Source organism: Hyposmocoma kahamanoa, unplaced genomic scaffold (genome assembly GCF_003589595.1).
Source record: "Hyposmocoma kahamanoa isolate Upper Pololo Valley unplaced genomic scaffold, ASM358959v1 224, whole genome shotgun sequence".
Lineage (NCBI taxonomy): Eukaryota > Metazoa > Arthropoda > Insecta > Lepidoptera > Cosmopterigidae > Hyposmocoma > Hyposmocoma kahamanoa.
In genome coordinates this window covers 10,358,367-10,378,150 of record NW_020653743.1, presented here as the reverse complement: position 1 = coordinate 10,378,150, position 19,784 = coordinate 10,358,367, and the positions used below count along the sequence as shown (strand labels likewise).

The window sequence follows — 19,784 nt, the reverse complement described above, 5'->3', positions numbered from 1 at the left end:
GTAACTGATTTCAATACAACTTTGCAAATAGATGTAAATCCACGTACTTTTGAAGTAGCTTTTGTTTATGTGACTTATTATTGTATCAGAAAACAATCGTGTAAAAGAAACATATTTTTAATGTGATAAATTAACATATTTTTAAAGTGCTTTAGTTGACAACCCTACGTCCACGCATGGTTGGACACTCATTATCTTGTATACTCGCACTCGTCTAGACGCCAGTGTTTCTCACGTTAGTCTTTTTTTATCTATGCCCGGCAGCTCACTGTTTTCTACGCCTTACAGGTATTAGTGATTAGATATAGACATAATATGCATTGGATATTAATATCTAGACCACACGGATCTGTCAGTTTATGAGTCCAATTAAGTCAAAAACTGAACATTTTTTTAACGTATTCGTTTCATACAAACTGATGACGTAGACGATAGGACATACTGGGTGGAAGTTTATGAACATCTTGCACAAAAGCGGTGTTAACTTAGTGGGTATACGGTTGAGTCACAGTCCTGAAGACGATGGTTCGAATCCCTGTTACTGAATACTACTAATAAATAGTGACTTTAATTACATTAAGTTCATTTGTGAATGGTTAATACTGGACCTATCATGAAGGAAACGATGGTGATGAAGCCTGCACATCGAAGAAGATTCACAAGCCTTGAAAAACGAAACCCTCCCTTTAGAGGAGACTCGTGTCTGGCATTGGCACTTATACATCAATGATAGATTTGTATATGTGTTTTTTTTAATAAAAAATATTCTGGCTCATCACTCATGAAAACGTTACACATGCCAAACTATTTTTGTTCACTTTTGTAACGTACACGTATACAGGGTGATATTTTTTTATGATATCAAGTGACGAACAAGTCGTGCCTGTTCATAGCAGTGCAGTTCAGTTGACAAGTCCCAAGTGCCTGTAATTTCACCAGCACCCTTAGCCTTCAAAACCGGAACGCAGTAATGCTCACATTACTGCTCGGGGGCAGAAATGACTAGGTGGCAATACCTCCCTATACGTACTTTTTGAAAAGGAGCTCTGTTGCTACTAATTTTATTCAAGTCCTTTACTTTAAATTTAATTTTTTAAGATTCTTGTCAAATCGCAAAAAAAAGCTTTTTCCCGATAAAGGATTTTTTCGCAAAATTATTCGTATCAATTAAATTCATAGAGGACATTCATAAAACATCACCCTGTATAAAGTATAACCTATCGACGAAACACAAAGTTTCAAACTTATTATAACTTAACACTTTGTTAAAACACTGCATTATAATTAGACAAACTTGTAAAGTTACCTTCGAAAAAGGGGAGTTGCCAATAGCTATTAATTCAAACCTATTAATAGAAATTAATCATAACGAACGTAATTACCTTTCTCCCTTAACGAAACGTGATAGCCCCCGCCCCTTAATAGATAAATTCCGATTAAAGTGATATATATCGGGAAAAACACCCGGTAAATTGGGTAAACCCGTCGTGATTGGGGTAAACACTGGACGTGTCCGGTAAACTGATTCGGACTCATCCAATTATAGCCCTCCTACTCGCACGAGGGGCTTATTCTTGAGATAATATTTGTTATAGTCGCATACCACAGAGTAGTTCTGATTATATCACACAGTCAAAACAATACCGTCACTAAACGAAGAATCTCGCCTTATCAAATTTTCATATACTTTAAACGCCATTTTCCAAAAGTTGGCTTTTTCAAATACATAAGTCACATGCTAAATATGACGACCTCGGTGGCCTAACGGTTTTTGACTGGGGATGGGGTTAGCTGGTTGGATTCCTTGTAGGACCAATTTGGGAAATAATTTTTCTACATTGGCTCTGGTCTGAGTATTCTCGGTAGTGCCTCGGAGTGGATTCCATTGAGACCAGGAATTCATTGGACATCTGGCACCTTATTATTATTATTATAAAAGACAACCAGTTTTTACCCATGACAAATACTAATTAGCGACCATTATTATTCTAGATGTGTGTACAAAGCATAGTAAGTATACATTTAAGAATATGTAATTTATGATCTTTAATAAACATTGTATGAAAAAATATGTCGCATGAGATGGGTAACGCACTAAAGTACCATAGTCTTAATGATTTTCAACATTGATCCTTAAAATAAACAGTTTAAATGTTAAATTTTGAAAGTTTTTTATTCGTTTAAAATGAAAATACAAATCGTGTACTTTCAATAATAAACCCCTTGCATTGTAACTAAGGTGACAAAATTTAAAACGCTCGATTGATTCTGTAATTTAAAATAGTTTCGGTTCAAACCGGACATATCCGGATTTTATAGTTTTTATCGGTTTTTACATCAGTTTGTTTATAAAAACGCAGTGTGGAAATAATCCGTTGACGGGGTTCAATCGATTTCATGGATGTCTGTCAACGAGAGGTGACTATTTGTTGTAAAACTTAAGGCGAAATGGTAATGTAAGTAGTTTGAAGAAAACAACTCAGTAAAACGATTTTCAGCAATGATGAACATGACTAAGAAGAACTAAATTGGGTCTCAACTCACCGGTCTGCCGTCTGTCCGGACTACGCAATGAGTATAGTGCAACAGTAGGTACCTAAATATTTTCTCAGACTTGATAACCGGTGTCCGCAAGGCAAACCTTAGCAAGTAAACTACCAGTATTCAAAGTTAAATAATCATTTATTCCATAGGTAAAGTTTTTACATTTGAGAACGTCATTTTTTAAGCAACTGCTCGTTCACTACGCTGACCTCTCTGAGAAGAACCAACAAGAAACTACGGATTGCTCTTTCAAATAAATTTAAATGCTATACACTTTGAATCATAATTGTTGTCTTTCCATACTTCTTTATCTAACTAATAATAAATTTAAACTAATAATTTATGCACTTAGTCCTTACATTTAAGATGTATATTTTTATTCTGATTATCATGTTTTATCGTTATATTCAGTTTGTTCTTTTATCTTTGTCTATACACAAAGACAATTCTATTAAAACTATTCTGCTCAATTTAATGCAAGCCATGTTTCATCTTTAAATTGTTGTGATTCTAGCTAAACGCCCTTACCAATGTAAAATGTACATGTATCAATAAATATATATAGAAGAAAAACTTAAATGATCGCTAATGGGTTTGTTAATAACCACGAAATCTTTAAAATGTATATTAAGCGGACAACTCTACTAGCGCGCTCCATCCGAACGAAGTTTGATCCTATTTTGGATATCGTCCAATAAAACTCAATGACATTCAGGAGACACGGTCCAGATACTAATGTCTCGAACATTGACTTACAAATAAATGGACGACGGGTCTAATACAAAAACCACGAAAAAAATGTCCCAAGTCAACCTATTCGAAATTTAAATTGTTATGTCATCGCAGTATCGCGCTGTCAGTAGAACAAATGAAGACTAAAGCGGAGTGTCGCGCTCTGTATACGATTTTAGCGCCTTACAAGTGCGGACACTTTTTAGCGCGGACCCGACGTCCATATAATTGTAAGTCAATGGTCTCGAATCACTGTTTCTTAGTTTCCCGTTAAAGTACCGTTCCAAAATTTTAAATAATTCCCTTACTTTTTAATGATTTAGTGAAAACAATTGAAAGTTTGATAAGGATTTCGAAAAACCATAGGGCCATGGAAAAAGCAATGAATTTATTATTTTAAAAAGCTCTATTTATCATATTATTTTTGAAAGTATATCAAACTGCGAAGTAACTTATAACACCGCGCGGTCTGAGTTGTCCTTTTAAAGTATATTTAAACTGTTTTAACTGACTTTAAAAAAGGAGGTGGTTCTCAATTCGACAGTATTTTTTGTGTATGTTACGCGATAACTCCGGCTATATCCGGATAAGTTTGTGAACCGATTTTGATGATAATTTATTGTTATAAAGAGGGTGTCTCAGTGGTCCCATTTACATTTGAAGAAAATATTCCAAGTCTAAGTGTGGCAAACTAGGGGATGAACCCAGTTACGCGCACTTTCCGGTAATCGATATCAATAAAACTTGCAAATACCTAGATGTAATTCCACGACCTTTTGAGGTCGGTTTTTTTTAATAAAAAATTTGTAATTATCTATGCTTGTACTTCTGTACTTCGATAATTTCATTATAAAAAGTTCAAATTAGATATTCATTCCCACGCAGTACATAAGGTCCTAATTCATCAGCTGACGTATTTTTAATTCTAGCTATTGCATTGTAAATGTTAATTAATACTTACAAGTTGTTTTTATGTACTGGAAATGTCCTTAATAGGATGAGAGCTAATAAATTAGCGCCTTTGTAGAACAAAACATTATATAAAAACCTTATTGTCATGTTCACAGTACCTAAGACTTCTTCTTTTTTTTATGGCCCCGCACTAGGGAAACCTTGTATCGCGGGTGCTATGGACAAACACATAGACAATCGCAAATTACACCCAAACTCACGAGATAAATAAATCTAGACTACACAAATATTTCTCCCGGCCCGGGAATCGAACCTGGGACCTCTGCGTGGCAGTTCAGCATGGCAACCGTCGGGCCACGGAGGCAGTTAGATAGTTATAGTATATGTTGTTTGGTCGGTTGGAGATTTGAATAAAGGAAAGGTACGGAAAGCAAAGGCGATTCTTTACTCGACAGCCGTTAACTTGGTGCTGGATACAGCCGTGCACCGCTTGCCTCTAACTTAATACTACCTACATGCCATCCTCGTCGCCAATGTTTGGTCGGTTGGAGATTTGAAAAAGGTAAGTTGCGGAATGCAAGCAGGTCTTTGTTTTCCGCACCTGAGTTTTTGTACTCGACTGCCGTTAAGTTGGTACCGGGCATTGCCGTGCACCGCTTACCTCTAACTTAATACTACCTACATGCCATCCTCGTCGCCAATTTTCTGTCGCTTGAAGATTTGAAAAAAGGAAAGGTGCGGAAAGCAAGCAGGTCTTTGTTTTCCGCACCTGAGCTTATGTACTCGACTGCCGTTAAGTTGGTGCCGCGCACAGCCGTGCACCGCTTACCTCTAACTTAATACTACCTACATGCCATCCTCGTCGCATGTTCTGTCGCTTGGAGATTTGAAAAAAGGAAAGGTGCGGAAAACAAAGTCTTTCTTGCTAATGAATTTAAGGAAATTACTCAATTGCCGCCGTTAATTTGGTGCCGGACGCAGCCGTGCACCGCTTACCTCAACTTAGTACTACCTACAATAGTGTAATATCTTATTTTTATCTTAGAACTATACTAATTTTGTGTTGTTAATTTTGGTAGAACTATACCAATGAGTGCTGCGTGGACTGTGTTGATGTTCTGCAATCGCATGGAGTTCGAATAGTTCGAAGAGTCCTGAGCTCCCATTGACATATATCTGGAGAGATTTAAACGAAAAATATAATTTATAGGAAATGAAAGTGTTCGGATTTCATTCGCGCATATTTGTTTTTTCAAATAAATTACCAGATTTACATCGGAAAAATAGTTTCATTTTCTAGAAGTATAATTACTAAAAATAATACGTTCTCAGAACGCGACGCCAATACCAACGCAATAATAATATTAAAATCCAAAATTGCATTCAGCGGCAGAAGGTACAAAAACGGATTTTATTTTAAGATGGTTAAAGTTGGAATTTAAATGTAGATGTTGTATTAATAATCTGTTGTTTGCATTGTTTCAGGAGAAATCCGGTGAACCGTATTCCGGTAAACTCTCAGTGAAGTCGGATCTTAGTCCGGTTTTTAGTAAGTAAACTTTTTGTTTTTAACATCCTGGTATACTTCAAGGTCGGTAAACACAGTTTGTGTGTTTAAATTAAAGCATGATGCCACGATTCATTTTATGCAGGAACGGATTTATGTATGTAGGAAGATATTTGGAATATTGTTTTAATGGGATGAAAGAAACTAAACTGAATGAGATTATTCTATTCATAGTAGTTTAGACCTCCTTGGTAAACTTCGTTCAGGGAAGTACAGTCACCATACTTATTTCTGCCGCGAAGCAGTAATAGACATTATATAGGTGTGTCTGCTCACTCGATCCCATCGTCACTTCCAGATAAGTTGGAGGTAAAATGCACTCTTGTTTTGATATAAAAAAAGCAAGTCGTGCGCCTGGTATTATGCACATATCTGTACATCTACAGTGCCACTAAGAGCTTTAAATCGCAAAGATGTGAGAAGCACTGCAACTAGAGATGGGAAAAGCTGCTTATTTTTATAAACGTTGTTCTTTTCTGAACGCTGAACGCTTTTTAGTTTGAAGCTTACAAAATCGTTCAGAAAACCGTTTTAGCGCATAGACTTTTATGTTAAAAAAAACTTGCTACGTTGTGTTGATAGCGAAAAGCAAGATTAGACCACTAAAGGTTTTAAGATAAGTAAGTTTATTTGTAAAACACGAGTTTTATTTTTGTTTATAAAATTATCATTCACATTGACGAATTAATTTGTTTAGGAAACATAGATGGCGGTACTTGAAACACAAGTACGTTGTTAAAAATCAAATTGTTGAGCATTGAATTGACCAACGCTTACGCTTAAATTGAAAAGCGTGCTTATGTGCTTATTTTGAAAAGCAACTTTTAAAGTGCTTTTCGTTTAAACGCCCACCTCCAACTGCAACAGTACCCGTCACCCTTCACACATAAGTTGACAAGTCATATGTGCCTGTAATTTCACCGGCACCTTTCAAAACTGAAACGCAAAAATGCTCTCACATTACTATTTGACGGCAGAATAGGCAAGGTGGCAGTACTTCCCGGGACGAACACTCTCACAAGGAGCTCTACTACTACTAATTCACAAACAACCTGTGCATTTACGGACCTTGAGTTATACTTGAAGACAGACATGTTACTAAGGCCTAAGAACGGAAACAAGCGAGTTTTAACCACCATGACTGAGCTTAGTGGAAAAGTCAAAACGACGAATTACTTTTGGTTGCCGAAACCCAATCCTTTTTCTTTAAAATAACGAGACTTATGGAAGCTGAAAAGGTGGTGCTAGTTGGCCTTTATGTGTGATAAGGGCGTCTTCCAATTAGAGGCTTATAGAAGCACTTCAGTGGCGCCACTGTTGCGCTGCACCCGCACTACGACTAATTTTTATGCAATATTTAGAAGCGCAATAGCAGCGCCACAGTCGTGATACGCGCGCCACTTTTGCAGTCACAATTAGTGAAATAAAAGTTAATTAGGCTCAATTTACATTGCGGCGGAACGGAATGGAATGGAAGCGTCAATTTTGTCTCGCTGAGCGCCTTCTGAACCGTGCGCTCGAGCATTCCAGCAACCGCGCCTTGAAGGTATGGTATTTCATCAAGGTTTACATCGTTATTACAATCGTTACAAAAATTTGCTTCCATTCCGTTCCGCCGCAATGTAAATTGAATTTAGGCTCAACTCACACCGGTGCAGAGTCGAAGCGTCGCGATGCGTCATGTTTTACGCCTATAACATATTCATCTCTATTTTCCCATTATTAAGTTACAAATTTGGGTTACGCAAATCTGAAATCACGCGGCGACGCGCGCCTTTGCGCGTCGGCGCTTGGTTAAAGTCGAGTGGTTTCGCGCGTCGCCGTGCCGTACTTGCGCGCAATGACGCATCAGACGCCGACCACACCGTAATTCAGGCGCGCTAATGCAAGCGTCGTCACACGACGACATGCGTTGTAATTGAAAAACAGAATGCGACGCGATGCTTCGACTGTGCGCCAGTGTGAGTTGAGCCTTAACCGCTACAGACGCGCGGCTGCTGCGCCGCTGTCGCTCCACTGCAGCCCTTCTACAAGCGTTTAATTTGATGGCGCTCTTAGTTTTAATTTCGTTTAGTATAAAACAAATTTACCATTGCGTAGTGGGTCACAATCACACTTCGTTATTAATTAACAGCCATCCCAGCGCGGTCTCCTATTAGGAGAGTATGTGAGCTACAGTCCACCAAACTACGCGGATTTAGTAGCACAATAGAGGTCTTTGTGAAAGAGTTCGTCCAGGGAAGTAATGCCACCTCACCTATTTCTGCCGCCAATATTTGTGAGCTTTACTTCATTTCGGTTTGGAAGAGTAAGGGTGCTGATGACATTACAGGCACATGTGACTTGTCAATTTATGTCTCAGGGTAACGGGCGCAGTGGCAGTGCCCCTCAGATTTTTGCAATTTCAAGCTCTGAGTGGTACTGCAATTTTTATGGACAGATTCGTCCCGTCACATATACAAAAAAAAACTTGATTTATTTGATTTTATGTCGAAATAAAAATATAATTGTAACGAAAAGAAATAAAAATAAATATATTTTCCATTTGTTATTTAAAAGCAAATAACAAATGGAAAATATATATTATTATATTTCTTTTTGTTATTGCATCTTTAAGGTTTTATAGCAAGGCAATCACCGAGGATTGGAGAATTAAAAAAAATTACTCCTATTATAAAATTGATGTCTCCCATTAAAAATGTTCATAAAAAATAGGATATTATAAAAATTTCTAAACAATCTAAACTCAAACTTAGGAATTGCAATTAAGCAATAAAGCCGACGGCTACCCCCTATCTTATGTATTATGATTGTTTCTGTGTCCATTATTCTTGTGATATAATATAAGCAATCAAAATAAAACTATTAAAAGGTCTACACTTACCTAGAATTAAAATAAATAAATATAACATAAAACTGAGACTCTAAAACGTGTTTAACTTAAGAAAATACATACCTCACCCCCACAATTTTACTATAAAGATTAAACTGGCTGCAGCCAGTGCAATAAGCTCGTTATCCTCTGAGCTTCTAATTGTAGTTTATATAAAGTTCCAATTAGAAGTCTACGTAATCCATAAATTACATCGCACACCAAGGATCCATAAAGTAATAAGAGGACAGTAGGATGCATTCCGAATAATCGAGCTTCTTGACGTTAAGATCTATGACCAATAAACAGTAATTCTTGTACAATTTCCCTTTTATTTGCATTAACAAGCAAATTCTAACTAAGCTAAGGGTCGTATTCTAGAACTCTATTCAATGCTCAAGTCAGGATTGCACTGGCAACACAAGCACTGGAAATACGACCCTAATGGGAGGGACTTGAGTATGATATCAAGTGCTTTAAACCATACTCAAATCCTAACTTGAGCATTGAGTAAAGTTCTAGAATACCACCCTAAGATAAGAACTGCCTCCGTAGGCTAACGGTTACCATGCTGGACTGCCAAGCAGAGGTCCCAGGTTCGATTCCCGTGCCGGGAGGAATATTTGTATGGTTTACATTTATTTCTCTCGTGAATTTGGGTGTAAATTATGATCGTCTATGTGTGTGTTCATGACATCCGCGATACAGGTTTCCCTAATGCGGGGCTACGTGCATGTAAAAAAAAATGTGAGTGTCCAAAGCTAGGTGACGCAGTGTCTTGGGAGAGTGTGCCGTATCAAATAATAATGACCTTTATTATTTTACAAACGAAGAAGGGCGTTATAATAACCGATGAAATTAAATTTTAAAAACTCCGATACAAAAACTTTGTACTCCAAAAAGTCGTCATCTATAAGCCAACTAAAAAAGTACAGAGCCGCTATTTTCTCTGTGCTATGTATGTTGTCCTTTATGTCTGCAGTGTCCTTGGTAAGTATAGTATCTGCACGCTTATTTGTTTTTCTTTTACACCGTAGTTTGCTATCAAAGCATATAGTAGTGAAAAGGTTTTTGCAACCAAAATTCTTTCTCTGAATTTGATTTGTCTAGTGCCCATACCACCATGAGTGATAGTTAAGTGTCTAATGAGTAAAGTGTTTACCATTTTTTAACCGACTTCAAAAAAGGATGAGTTCCTCAATTCGACTGTATAAATTTTTTGTGTGTCTGTTAAGCGATTACTCGATTTGTAAGCCGATTTCGATGATTCTTTTATATTAAATTTGAAGAAAATATACCACCTTAGAGGTCCTAACTAGACACTTAGAATGAAAAGTACCTAATTAAAAAAGAAATCAATAAAAAGAGATATAAAACGACTTCAAAAATATTTTTTCGTCAAGTTATTGGTCTGGAACTGACGTATTAAAGGTTCATCGGCGCGGACTAACTATACGGGTCTTTTTCATAATATTACAAATTCCACTCGTGTGTCTGTATGTCAACGCCGCACTTAGTGTTAAATCTGCATCTGCAAAGAAGTGACGGATCAGCAATTGAGCCGTTTTCGTCCAGAAAATTATCATTGCATTTTGTACATGTCTCTAAATCACAAAGATCTGAATGAAGACATAAGACGACAAGTCACATGTGCCTGTAATTTCACCAGGCAACCCATCAACACAGAAATGCTCACATCACCGCTTGGCGGCAGAAATAGGTAACAAACGACAACGAACTTTTTCACAAGGAACTCTACTACTACTAAATATACAAATAGTAGGTATAAAGGTGCATTATAACTGTAAGTATTCCATTTTAATCGCAAGCCTACTAGAGCCAGGGTATTGATTGCACCCGAGCGCTATATGGTGTAGCGCCGGCGCTGTGTCTAATTTTACCATTAACCATTTTCTAATTCTTTCACAAAGAGCTCTACTGCTAGTTTTTTTTTAAAGTGACTTACTGTATTACTTAGACGCCATTCTTTCATATAACTAAAACTGCTTAATCTTGATAAAGATACACATTTTGCTCAGCTAATGAAAATGAAAGTGTTTTAAATTCTTGTTAGATGTAATGACAACAAATAAACTAAAAGAGCGACTAGTTTTTGTAAATTATATTTTTTATTTTATAAATATTAAAATAATCTACGTTTTAATATAAATTTTAATACATTCTACGTTTTACTTAAAAATAAGTAAAACGTAGAATGTAAAAGGTTAATTAACCGCGGCAAGCTAGTTTTAGTTTAAGTATTATAATAATGATATTGATGTCTCAGATATAAAAAACCATAGTCTTTAAATTATAATTGTCCGATTGTATGTTGATTTCTGTGAAAGAAAATAAAATTAAACACATTTAATTAAACCACTGATTTTTATTCATAAATCATTCGATTTAAATCACGATTTAAATCATGATTTCAATCAAAATTATTTAATTGTGCCAACTTTGGTAACTTGTTATTTCAAGACTAATATATTAAATAATGTGGGAATGTTACAACTTCAAATCTTATAATAAAATTATTAATACAAAGATCGAACACTAACAAATAATCCTTCGATCCGTCTGGATTGGAACCAACGTCTTAGACGCTACGTCAACTAAGCCACGCCAACTAGCGGACTAAGAATTTTTCTATGCGCTTATTTTAATTTTTAACGACTCTTTTTGCTGTAGCGCCACCTGTGAGAAATCTATGAAAGCCATCTATAAACTAGTGAAGTAATTTCACAAAAATGATTGAATATTATGGTGCTCAAACAACGTAACATATTTTACTCAAATATTATTTTACGTGTTCCCAAAAAATTTGAATTTTGTATTTGGTCACTTTAATTGTAAAGGTGTGACATGTTAGCACTTTGCATCTTCATAAATTAATATTCAGGTGTACTTGACTTTATCTGATTATACCGAAATATATTTTCATTTATATTTTTAATCACAGCGTGGGTAGGTGTAAAAAGTACACAATGACCATGAAACCATTAAGTACGGCGCGTTATTTATTAACCGTTATTTATCGGTTCAAATATTATCTTCGTTTCGGGAAAACATGTCCGTCAAAGTGATACTAATAAATCAATAATCACTTTAATAATCAAACAGGTGACTAAGTTGATTCAACGCACATCAATCATTTTTGTAGCGGATTAAACTCAAAGTAAGCCAATTCATCAATTATTCTACTTTTTGAAGAGTTACGATAACGAAATACAAAGTTAATTTTACATTTCGGAAATTTAAAACGTAAACACTTGCAATTGATTTGATATTAATTTACGCGCATAATTATCTATGCACTGCCAAGATATCCTTGCTATTGACAGAATAATTTGAAACTAGTGATAACTCCTCTTTTTAATTATCGAGCTACATTATAGTTTCTAGTGTAGTACCGACATGATGTATGCCGGTAATTGTAAATCAGAGCTAAACTAAAACTCGCTCCGATAGTGAAGATTATATATTTTTATACAAGTGTATAATTATTGGGACATGAATAATGTGATCAAATCGGTAGTTTGAGTAGTACTGTGATATAATCCTGTGTTTTATTGGTTGGGAACTTTAAAATGGTGTTACGTAGACGTAAGTTAACTTTTTTATTTATGCAGAGTTAATTGGTAACCCTTCACATGGAATTAATTGAATGACACAAAAAATATTGCGTAATAATTGTGCCTATTTGTCAAGTTTTGTTGAAATCCGTTACCGGAAAGCGCGGAAAACCGGATTCATTCCCTAGTTTGCCACACTTAGAAGTGGAATATTTTCTTTAAATTTAAATCGGACCAATACTGAGGTTCTCTTTTTCCAACAAAAAAGAATCATCAAAATCAGTTCACAAATGCGCCGTTATTTAGTTATCGCGTGACATACATACAAAAAAAAATACAATCGAATTAGGAACCTCTTCCGTTTTTTTGAAGTTGGTTAAAAAGTGATAAATTTTGTGGTCTTCACTACACTACAAGACCAATTACAGCTACTTAAGAGATGTTTTCAAGAGGTAAAGAAATGTATACTAATCTTTTTTACTGTGACTTTAAGTGACGAAACGCACAAGCGACACGCCTGTCCAAAGCAGTTGCAGAGTCACTGCGAACATTAAATCGCAAAGACCTGAGCACAATAATGCTTACATTACAGCTTGGCGGCAGAAATTGATAAGATGGCACTACTTCCTTTGACGAACTCTTTCACAAGCTAATAAATATAAATAAGAATGAAACTATTTTTCCGGATTTAAATCGCGTATATTGTCACGTATATGGTCACGGTTGACTGTGTCAACCGTCACCATGGGACCTGTAAAGGGCCCGAAACGTCGGTTTGTTTGAAAAAACAAATATACGCGATTTAAATCCGGAAAAATAGTTTCACTCCTATGTATAACAATCGCGAAAACCTAAGAACTCGATAAATATAAATAATACAATTATTAGACAACAACCCATACGTTGCTCTGATTCCAAAGTAAGTAGCTAAAGCACTTGTGTTATGGAAATCGGAAACAAGGACGTTGCCACAAACACCCAGCCCGAGACAATATAGAAAAGTTAGTTTTCTATACTGACCCGGCCGAGGATCGAACATGAGACCTTTGAAATGGCGACTGAATTCGTGTAAAAGATCTACTTATACTACGTCGCTTGTCTCCTAACCAGTTTAGCGGTAACTAATATAAACCTAAAGTCAACTCATAGAATTCCCTTTTGGTTTTCACCACTTGTCTACTAAAAACTTTATTAATAACATTTACCGATATGCCTCTATCTATTAAATTTTATTTATTACAGAGTCATATAAGGGCGTATACTTGGGCCTATACTTCATACTGTTCATACAAAGGCTCCAAAGTAACAGTGTAACACCTTAACCGATACTTATTATACGTTTTTGTGTCCGTGAATCGTGGCGAGCTGATCAGATTAGAGTTGGAACCGGTTCTCGAAAACATCCCGCGGGAAAGAAAAAAACGACACTAATAACAACAAATAACGAGGCGTCCGACTGCTACGGTAGGGATGTTACTTATGAAATTTTGGAAATTGTCGATAGAATGTTATGTTTTTTGTATTTATACGATGTTGTTTGGGAAATGTGCATTCAAAACCAACGAAGATAAAAAAAAACACCCAACGTATTTTTAAACTCAGAAATGTGATAAGAATTCTTTGTCAATGTTTTTGGTTATTTTTTCAGCTAACTTTATTTTTTGCAATGACATGAAGTTATTGAAATTTCAACGATTCTTAAAACAAAGTATAATTGCACCCATTTTCACTCTTCCAAATAAATAAATTAAATCGCAACAGCAAATACTTATCATATTTATCACATACCTTTTCCAGCCACTTCATGTCGATAGCGTTATCGACACCACCCCATCTCTACCCAGAGGTGGGGCCAGATGAAATTATACGAAAATATTGTAACGATAGTGACAGATGATTATAAGCTGGCGATAAAACATACATAATTCTCACATAATAGCTCGGAGCGCGTCCCGACATTAACTCGATAATTCCGAGTCGGGAAATCAATTTCACATCACTAGCTCGATTTACGGCCGAGTGATCGATTTTCTTCGAATTCCGATTTTCGATCTGTGTAAAAGGATAATAAAATAATGATTGTCTTGTATATGGGAAACGGATTTGCCATACATACGGGATGTTGCAAAAATGTCCCTGACGCTAAACAACTGAAACAGAAACTTATAAATTTTATTTTTTTAAATAACATTTTTTTCCTGGCTAAAGTGTGTTCAGTGTAATAAACATTCTTATATCATAAAGTGCTATAGCACACTTTGCAACAACCTGTATACGATGTACGGCGCTTTTAGAGTTCCTTGAAGCGATCGCTTTGTAGGTACTTGACCTTTCATCTGATGGAACTTCCTTTCTTAATCTTAGTTGCAAAGTTATCAAGGGTGCCGATGTGACCACTAGTAAATAGAAAATCCTATTTTGGTAACGTATAAGAGGCCACACGTCGTATATTACGAATTGGCGTGACTTATTATTTTGACTGAAAAAGGTTATTTATACACACTGCCGCCGTTAGTTGAAAGGGCGCTTGTAACAAAAACTCAAAATCGAGAAAATAATGTTTAAACAATTTAAATGAATGTATTTTTGCTGTTTCCAAACGAAAAGACATAGACACTTGTTTATAATAATATCACTTGACGAGACTAACAAGTCGTGCTCCTGATGGTAAGCTACACATCTGTCCATAACAGTTGCAGTGCCACCCAGAGCATTAAATCGCAAAGATCTGAGGGGCACTGCCTCTGCGCCCGTCACCCTGAGACATAAGTTGACAAGTCCCAATTGCCTGTAATTTCACCAGCACCCCTTAAAAACCTTACCCTTTAAAACCAGAACACAGCAATGCTGACATTATTGCTTGGCAGCGGAAGTAGGAAAGGTGACCGTACTTCCCTCGACGAACTCTTTCACAAGGAGCTTTACTGCGACTAAAATTATCCCATGTAATAATATTGTGCTTGTACGTATTACTGCAAGTTAGGTGAAGTGAGACCCAAAATAGCCCTTTTGGCGTATTTCGATCGCACGGAAAATTTGGTTTTTTTTTTTGACTTTATTTAATGTCAAACTTTTTTCTTAAAAATAACCGATAAGTTTGTGTTCGAAGAGTGGGTATAATTCAATAAACCGGATTCGTCCTCTTTTTTACCACCTTTAGAGGAATATTTTCTTCAAATTTAAATGGGAAGGAGGTACCTCCGTTCCAACAAAAAAAAGAACCATCGAAATCGGTTAAGACATCTCGGAATAATAGCGTAACATACACAGAAAAAATACACTCGAATTGAGACCTTCTCCTTTTTAGAACTCGTTAATATTCGTTTGAAAAAAAATATGGAACCAGTTTTATTTTATCCTGAAAATGTCACTCTTTCTAGAGGTAATTAAAATGCTTTCTTATCGATACGTTACACGTCGAAACGGTACATGAGCCAGGGTGACAATACAGTGTAAAAAAATTGGAAAAATATTTGTTTTCGAAGTCCGGTTTCGAAGGGTAAGGTGGTGAAAGCTGGTGAAATTACAGGCACATGGGACTTGTCAACTTATGTCTTAAGATGACGGGCACAGTAGGAGTGCCCCTGAGATCTTTACGATTAAAAGCTCTAAGTGGCACTGCAACAGCTACGGATAGGCTTATCGTTTACCACCAGGTGCACGATTTAATCGTTCTGTCACTTGGTATTATGTAAAAAAAAGAACTAAACTTCATCGTACAAACTTAAAAGCTTCATCAAACTGAAATTATGTTTATAGTATTCTCAACCACCTCTTCTTAGTATTCTCAACTTTTGAGATCGGTTGTTTTTTATAAGAATGTTAGAATTATTTTCTGTATAAACCGTATTATACCGTAATCCTTATACATTTTATCACTTCCGTATTACCTGTCCACTTACTATATTAGCTATTCAATTTACATAATAAGATGCGCATTATTCAATAAATATTATCTATCCGTTACCCGTAAGTTTTTGTTAGTTATAAAGAAAAGTGTTTATTATCAGTAATTGTGCGCGCTCGTATTACGTCATAAATCATACTGGTTTTTTATTTGCGTAATTTTTTTGTAATTGTATGCTGCTATAGTATTGTTATTTGCAAAACACACGCATTGCTCAGCGCAACGGTCATTACAAATATCAGGGCATTATACTAATGTGTGTGTGTGTGTTTTTTTTTTATGATACCGGGTGATTCATTTCTTGTTCTGAATTAGATTTGTGCAATGAACGCGTAAAGTATTTAACAATTTTGTCACTGTATTCTCTTTGTCTCTACTGTTTAAACATAGGCACAGTTAGACAGAAAATAAAAAAAAAGTTCGTATTAGCCATGGAAGAAAAAAGCATTGGAAGTGCCGTAAGCCTCGATTACTATCGTAACCGATGTCGCAAAAACACGCACAAATTAAATAATAAACACTATGAAATATTGATAATCGTAATGGTCATAGGGTCATTGTTTCTAACTTAAAAATATGTAACGAATTCTGGACTGTACAATTAAAATTTTACCCAGTCGTCGTTATTTTCGATTTTCATAACACAATTGCTTTAGTTACTTATTTTGGGATCAGAGCAACGTATGTGATGGTATGTGGTATTGTCTATTATTTGTTTATATTTATTCTGAATTGAGATCCGAGTGTATAATCTGTCTTAACATTAAAGAAACTTGTGGGGTTTGCGGAGAAGGTATCACAAACTATAAAGACGTGATTCATTCGTATATGATTATTGTAATGCTTATGATACAGTTCTTCTTGTGACCGCTAGAGACGCTTTATGATTGAGCATTGAAATTTCGTAGCAGTACAGCTCCTTGTGAAAGAGTTCGTCTAGAGAAGTAATGCTACCATATCTATTTCTGCAGCCGCGCAGTAATGTGAGTGGGTAAGGTAATGGTGGTGGGCTTATGGGACTTGCCAGTTTTAAGTTTCAAGGAGACGCGAGCCGTTACAGGGTCCCCTGGTTTTTTTTTTTTTGTGGTAAAAGCATTTTAGAGGTTTGATCACATTGGCTATATTACAAGGGTACGTAACTGTTACGGGTAGGTGTGTGTATGTTATTAACCAACAGGCGTACGATTTGTTCTTCCTGTCACTTAATATCATAAAAAAATATAATTCCACTGCTTGTGGACTATGAAAAGTGAGTTGTCCACTCACCAGGGAAATCCCTTGTGAAGAGTCGATAAGTCGGACGTATGTTGTTTATATGAAATGCATGATAAATAAACATGACGTCATTATATTTGTTTTCTACAGACAATGTATCGTATTAGTGCTTGCAAAATTATCCTCAAGTTCTTGCCAATACGGTAGGGTTTACAAAGTACTGGGAAACGGTTCCGAGAGAGGTAACCGAAAAAAAGAATTCACTGTAAATTCTGTCGTATATAGATGAATTTGTGTTCAATTTTGCTCACGTTGAAGCGCCTGATCGACTACTAAAACCTTTACACGGCTTAATTGCGTCAATTTGTCGATTTCGGAGTAAAGTCAACAGTAACGCCTCATAATTTGCGTTAACCGCAAACTTAACAAGCTTCGTCGAGACTCGAACTCGGGCCTCCCAGGTAGAAATGATTGGCCAAGAGGTGACTCAACACTTTATTTCTGGTTAATCGTTTTATTGTTTTTTATTCCATAATGAAATGCCTTCATTTTGATTAATTCCGGGTTAGGTATGGAACCATTGTATGATGTAATTCTTAATCAAATGGTCCTTCCATTACACAGGAGGACACTACTAAGATATGTTGGTATTGACCCGTATAGATATCTTGGTATTTCACTTTTGTACATCGGTCACTAAAGCAATGATTTAGGTCAATACAGGTTGTAAACTACATAAGTGTCCAAAAGGTTTAATCTTTGGTTTCTCACGATTGTATCCATCATCGATGATTAGTCAAAATCGACGGTGTATACATTATTCGAAAAGACTTGAAATGCAGAACCAGGATTTGTCTTATTTTCGGTGAGTACTGCAAATGAGTATTGGTTTTTACTAACGGCGAAAGACGGCGGCGTGACATGTAATATCGTAGAAAACTGCTGCAACAGCGTTCCTCGAATACCATTTTAGTACCTTTATATGAAAACCGAGAACCGTTACAGATGCTGCAATGGACCGTAAAACCTGCAGTGACTTTACGACAATTGCAAATAGATATAAATAATAGAACGAATGTTATATTATTGCTTACAAATAATTTCTACATTTTGTCCCTCTCGTTGGTTCTGATTGAAAACCAGCGCCTTAGGAACTTTGGCATATGCTGATTCAGCGTCATTTCACTGCCATGACAAAAAGTTTTATTTTTAACGATTTTTTTTATGTGTGTTACGCAATTACTCCGGCTTAATTTTTGAACCGATTTTGATGGTTCGTTTTTTTGTTAGAAAAAGCGTACCTCAGTATTGGTCTCATTTAAATTTGAAGAAAATATTCTACCTCAAAAGGTGGCAAACTAGGAGATGAATTCGGTTTCGCGCACTTTCCGGTAACCGATTGTTAACGTTAACGCCAAGAAGTAATGTGAATATTACTTCGTTCCGGTTTCGAAGGATAAAGGTGCTGGTGAAATTACAGGCGCTTGGAACTTGTCAACTTATGTCTCAGGATGTCGCGCGCAGTGGCAGTGTCCCTCAGATCTTTGTCATTTAAAGCTCTCAGTGGCACTGCAACTGTTACGGACCGGCGTGTCGCTTACCACCTAGCGCGCGATTTGTACGTCCCGCCACTTAGTATTATAAAAAAGAAACTGTACCTGCGTAATGTACCACCAAATGTTATTTTTCTATTATTAAAAAGCTTTTTATGATAACTACAGCATAATTAATATAATATGATTTTATTCTTAATCCCAAACCACAAAATCAATCTTTTTTTATTCCATATCTTATACATAAAAAATTACTAAAACCAAAATCATAAAAACCATAGCAACTAAATAACAAATTAAACAAGCCGTAGAAATGTGCAGCGGTAAAACTCGGAACTCGGAACAAATTCCAGCTCGTCCATTTAGCCTTTACTGTAAACATCCAATGATGGAAAAAATGATTTAACCGGTAGCCCTAATCTCGCCACTGGTGTGACTTTCACTTCACTAGTATGGGCTTACAAAAACTCGTTTAGGGATGGGTATATTCTGCGATTTCATTGGAATAGTTACTCAAAAGTATTAGAATACGAGTATCAAATTTACAGTGTTATTTCCACGATATCAGGAGTGGGTTATTTTGTACGCACAATCTGATGAATACTACGTGAAAATCATTTTAATGTTCAATGTTTATATTGCACTTGCGGTGAAACACAAACCTAACTCCCGTCACTGGATATTAAAACAATGTATAATAAAAAAAAAATGCGAAAATGCCTTGATAATAAGATGTATACACAAAAATAGTGACCGACAGAGTGCAATGCTTGCTACAGTTACGTTTAAGAGCTCGTCCAATTAAGTACATTTGCATACAGCCCTAAAAGCAAAAAATAAAATTTGTAGCTCGTATTTTCTGTAAATTTTTGCAAATGTAAATTAAGTCACTATTTCAGCGGAGATA

General features: G+C 36.0%; 1 protein-coding gene across 7 annotated transcripts in view; it reads left to right on the top strand.

Annotated features, from left to right (window-relative positions):
- LOC113228233 (protein pangolin, isoforms A/H/I/S) overlaps positions 1 to 19,784 on the top strand; it is a 255,470-nt gene that overhangs the window by 109,197 nt on the left and 126,489 nt on the right. For all 7 annotated transcript variants that reach the window (XM_026461499.1, XM_026461496.1, XM_026461498.1 and 4 more), the window contains exon 3: positions 5,674 to 5,737. In XM_026461499.1, coding sequence (XP_026317284.1) covers positions 5,674 to 5,737 — 64 coding nt within the window. The remainder of the gene's footprint in view (positions 1 to 5,673; positions 5,738 to 19,784) is intronic.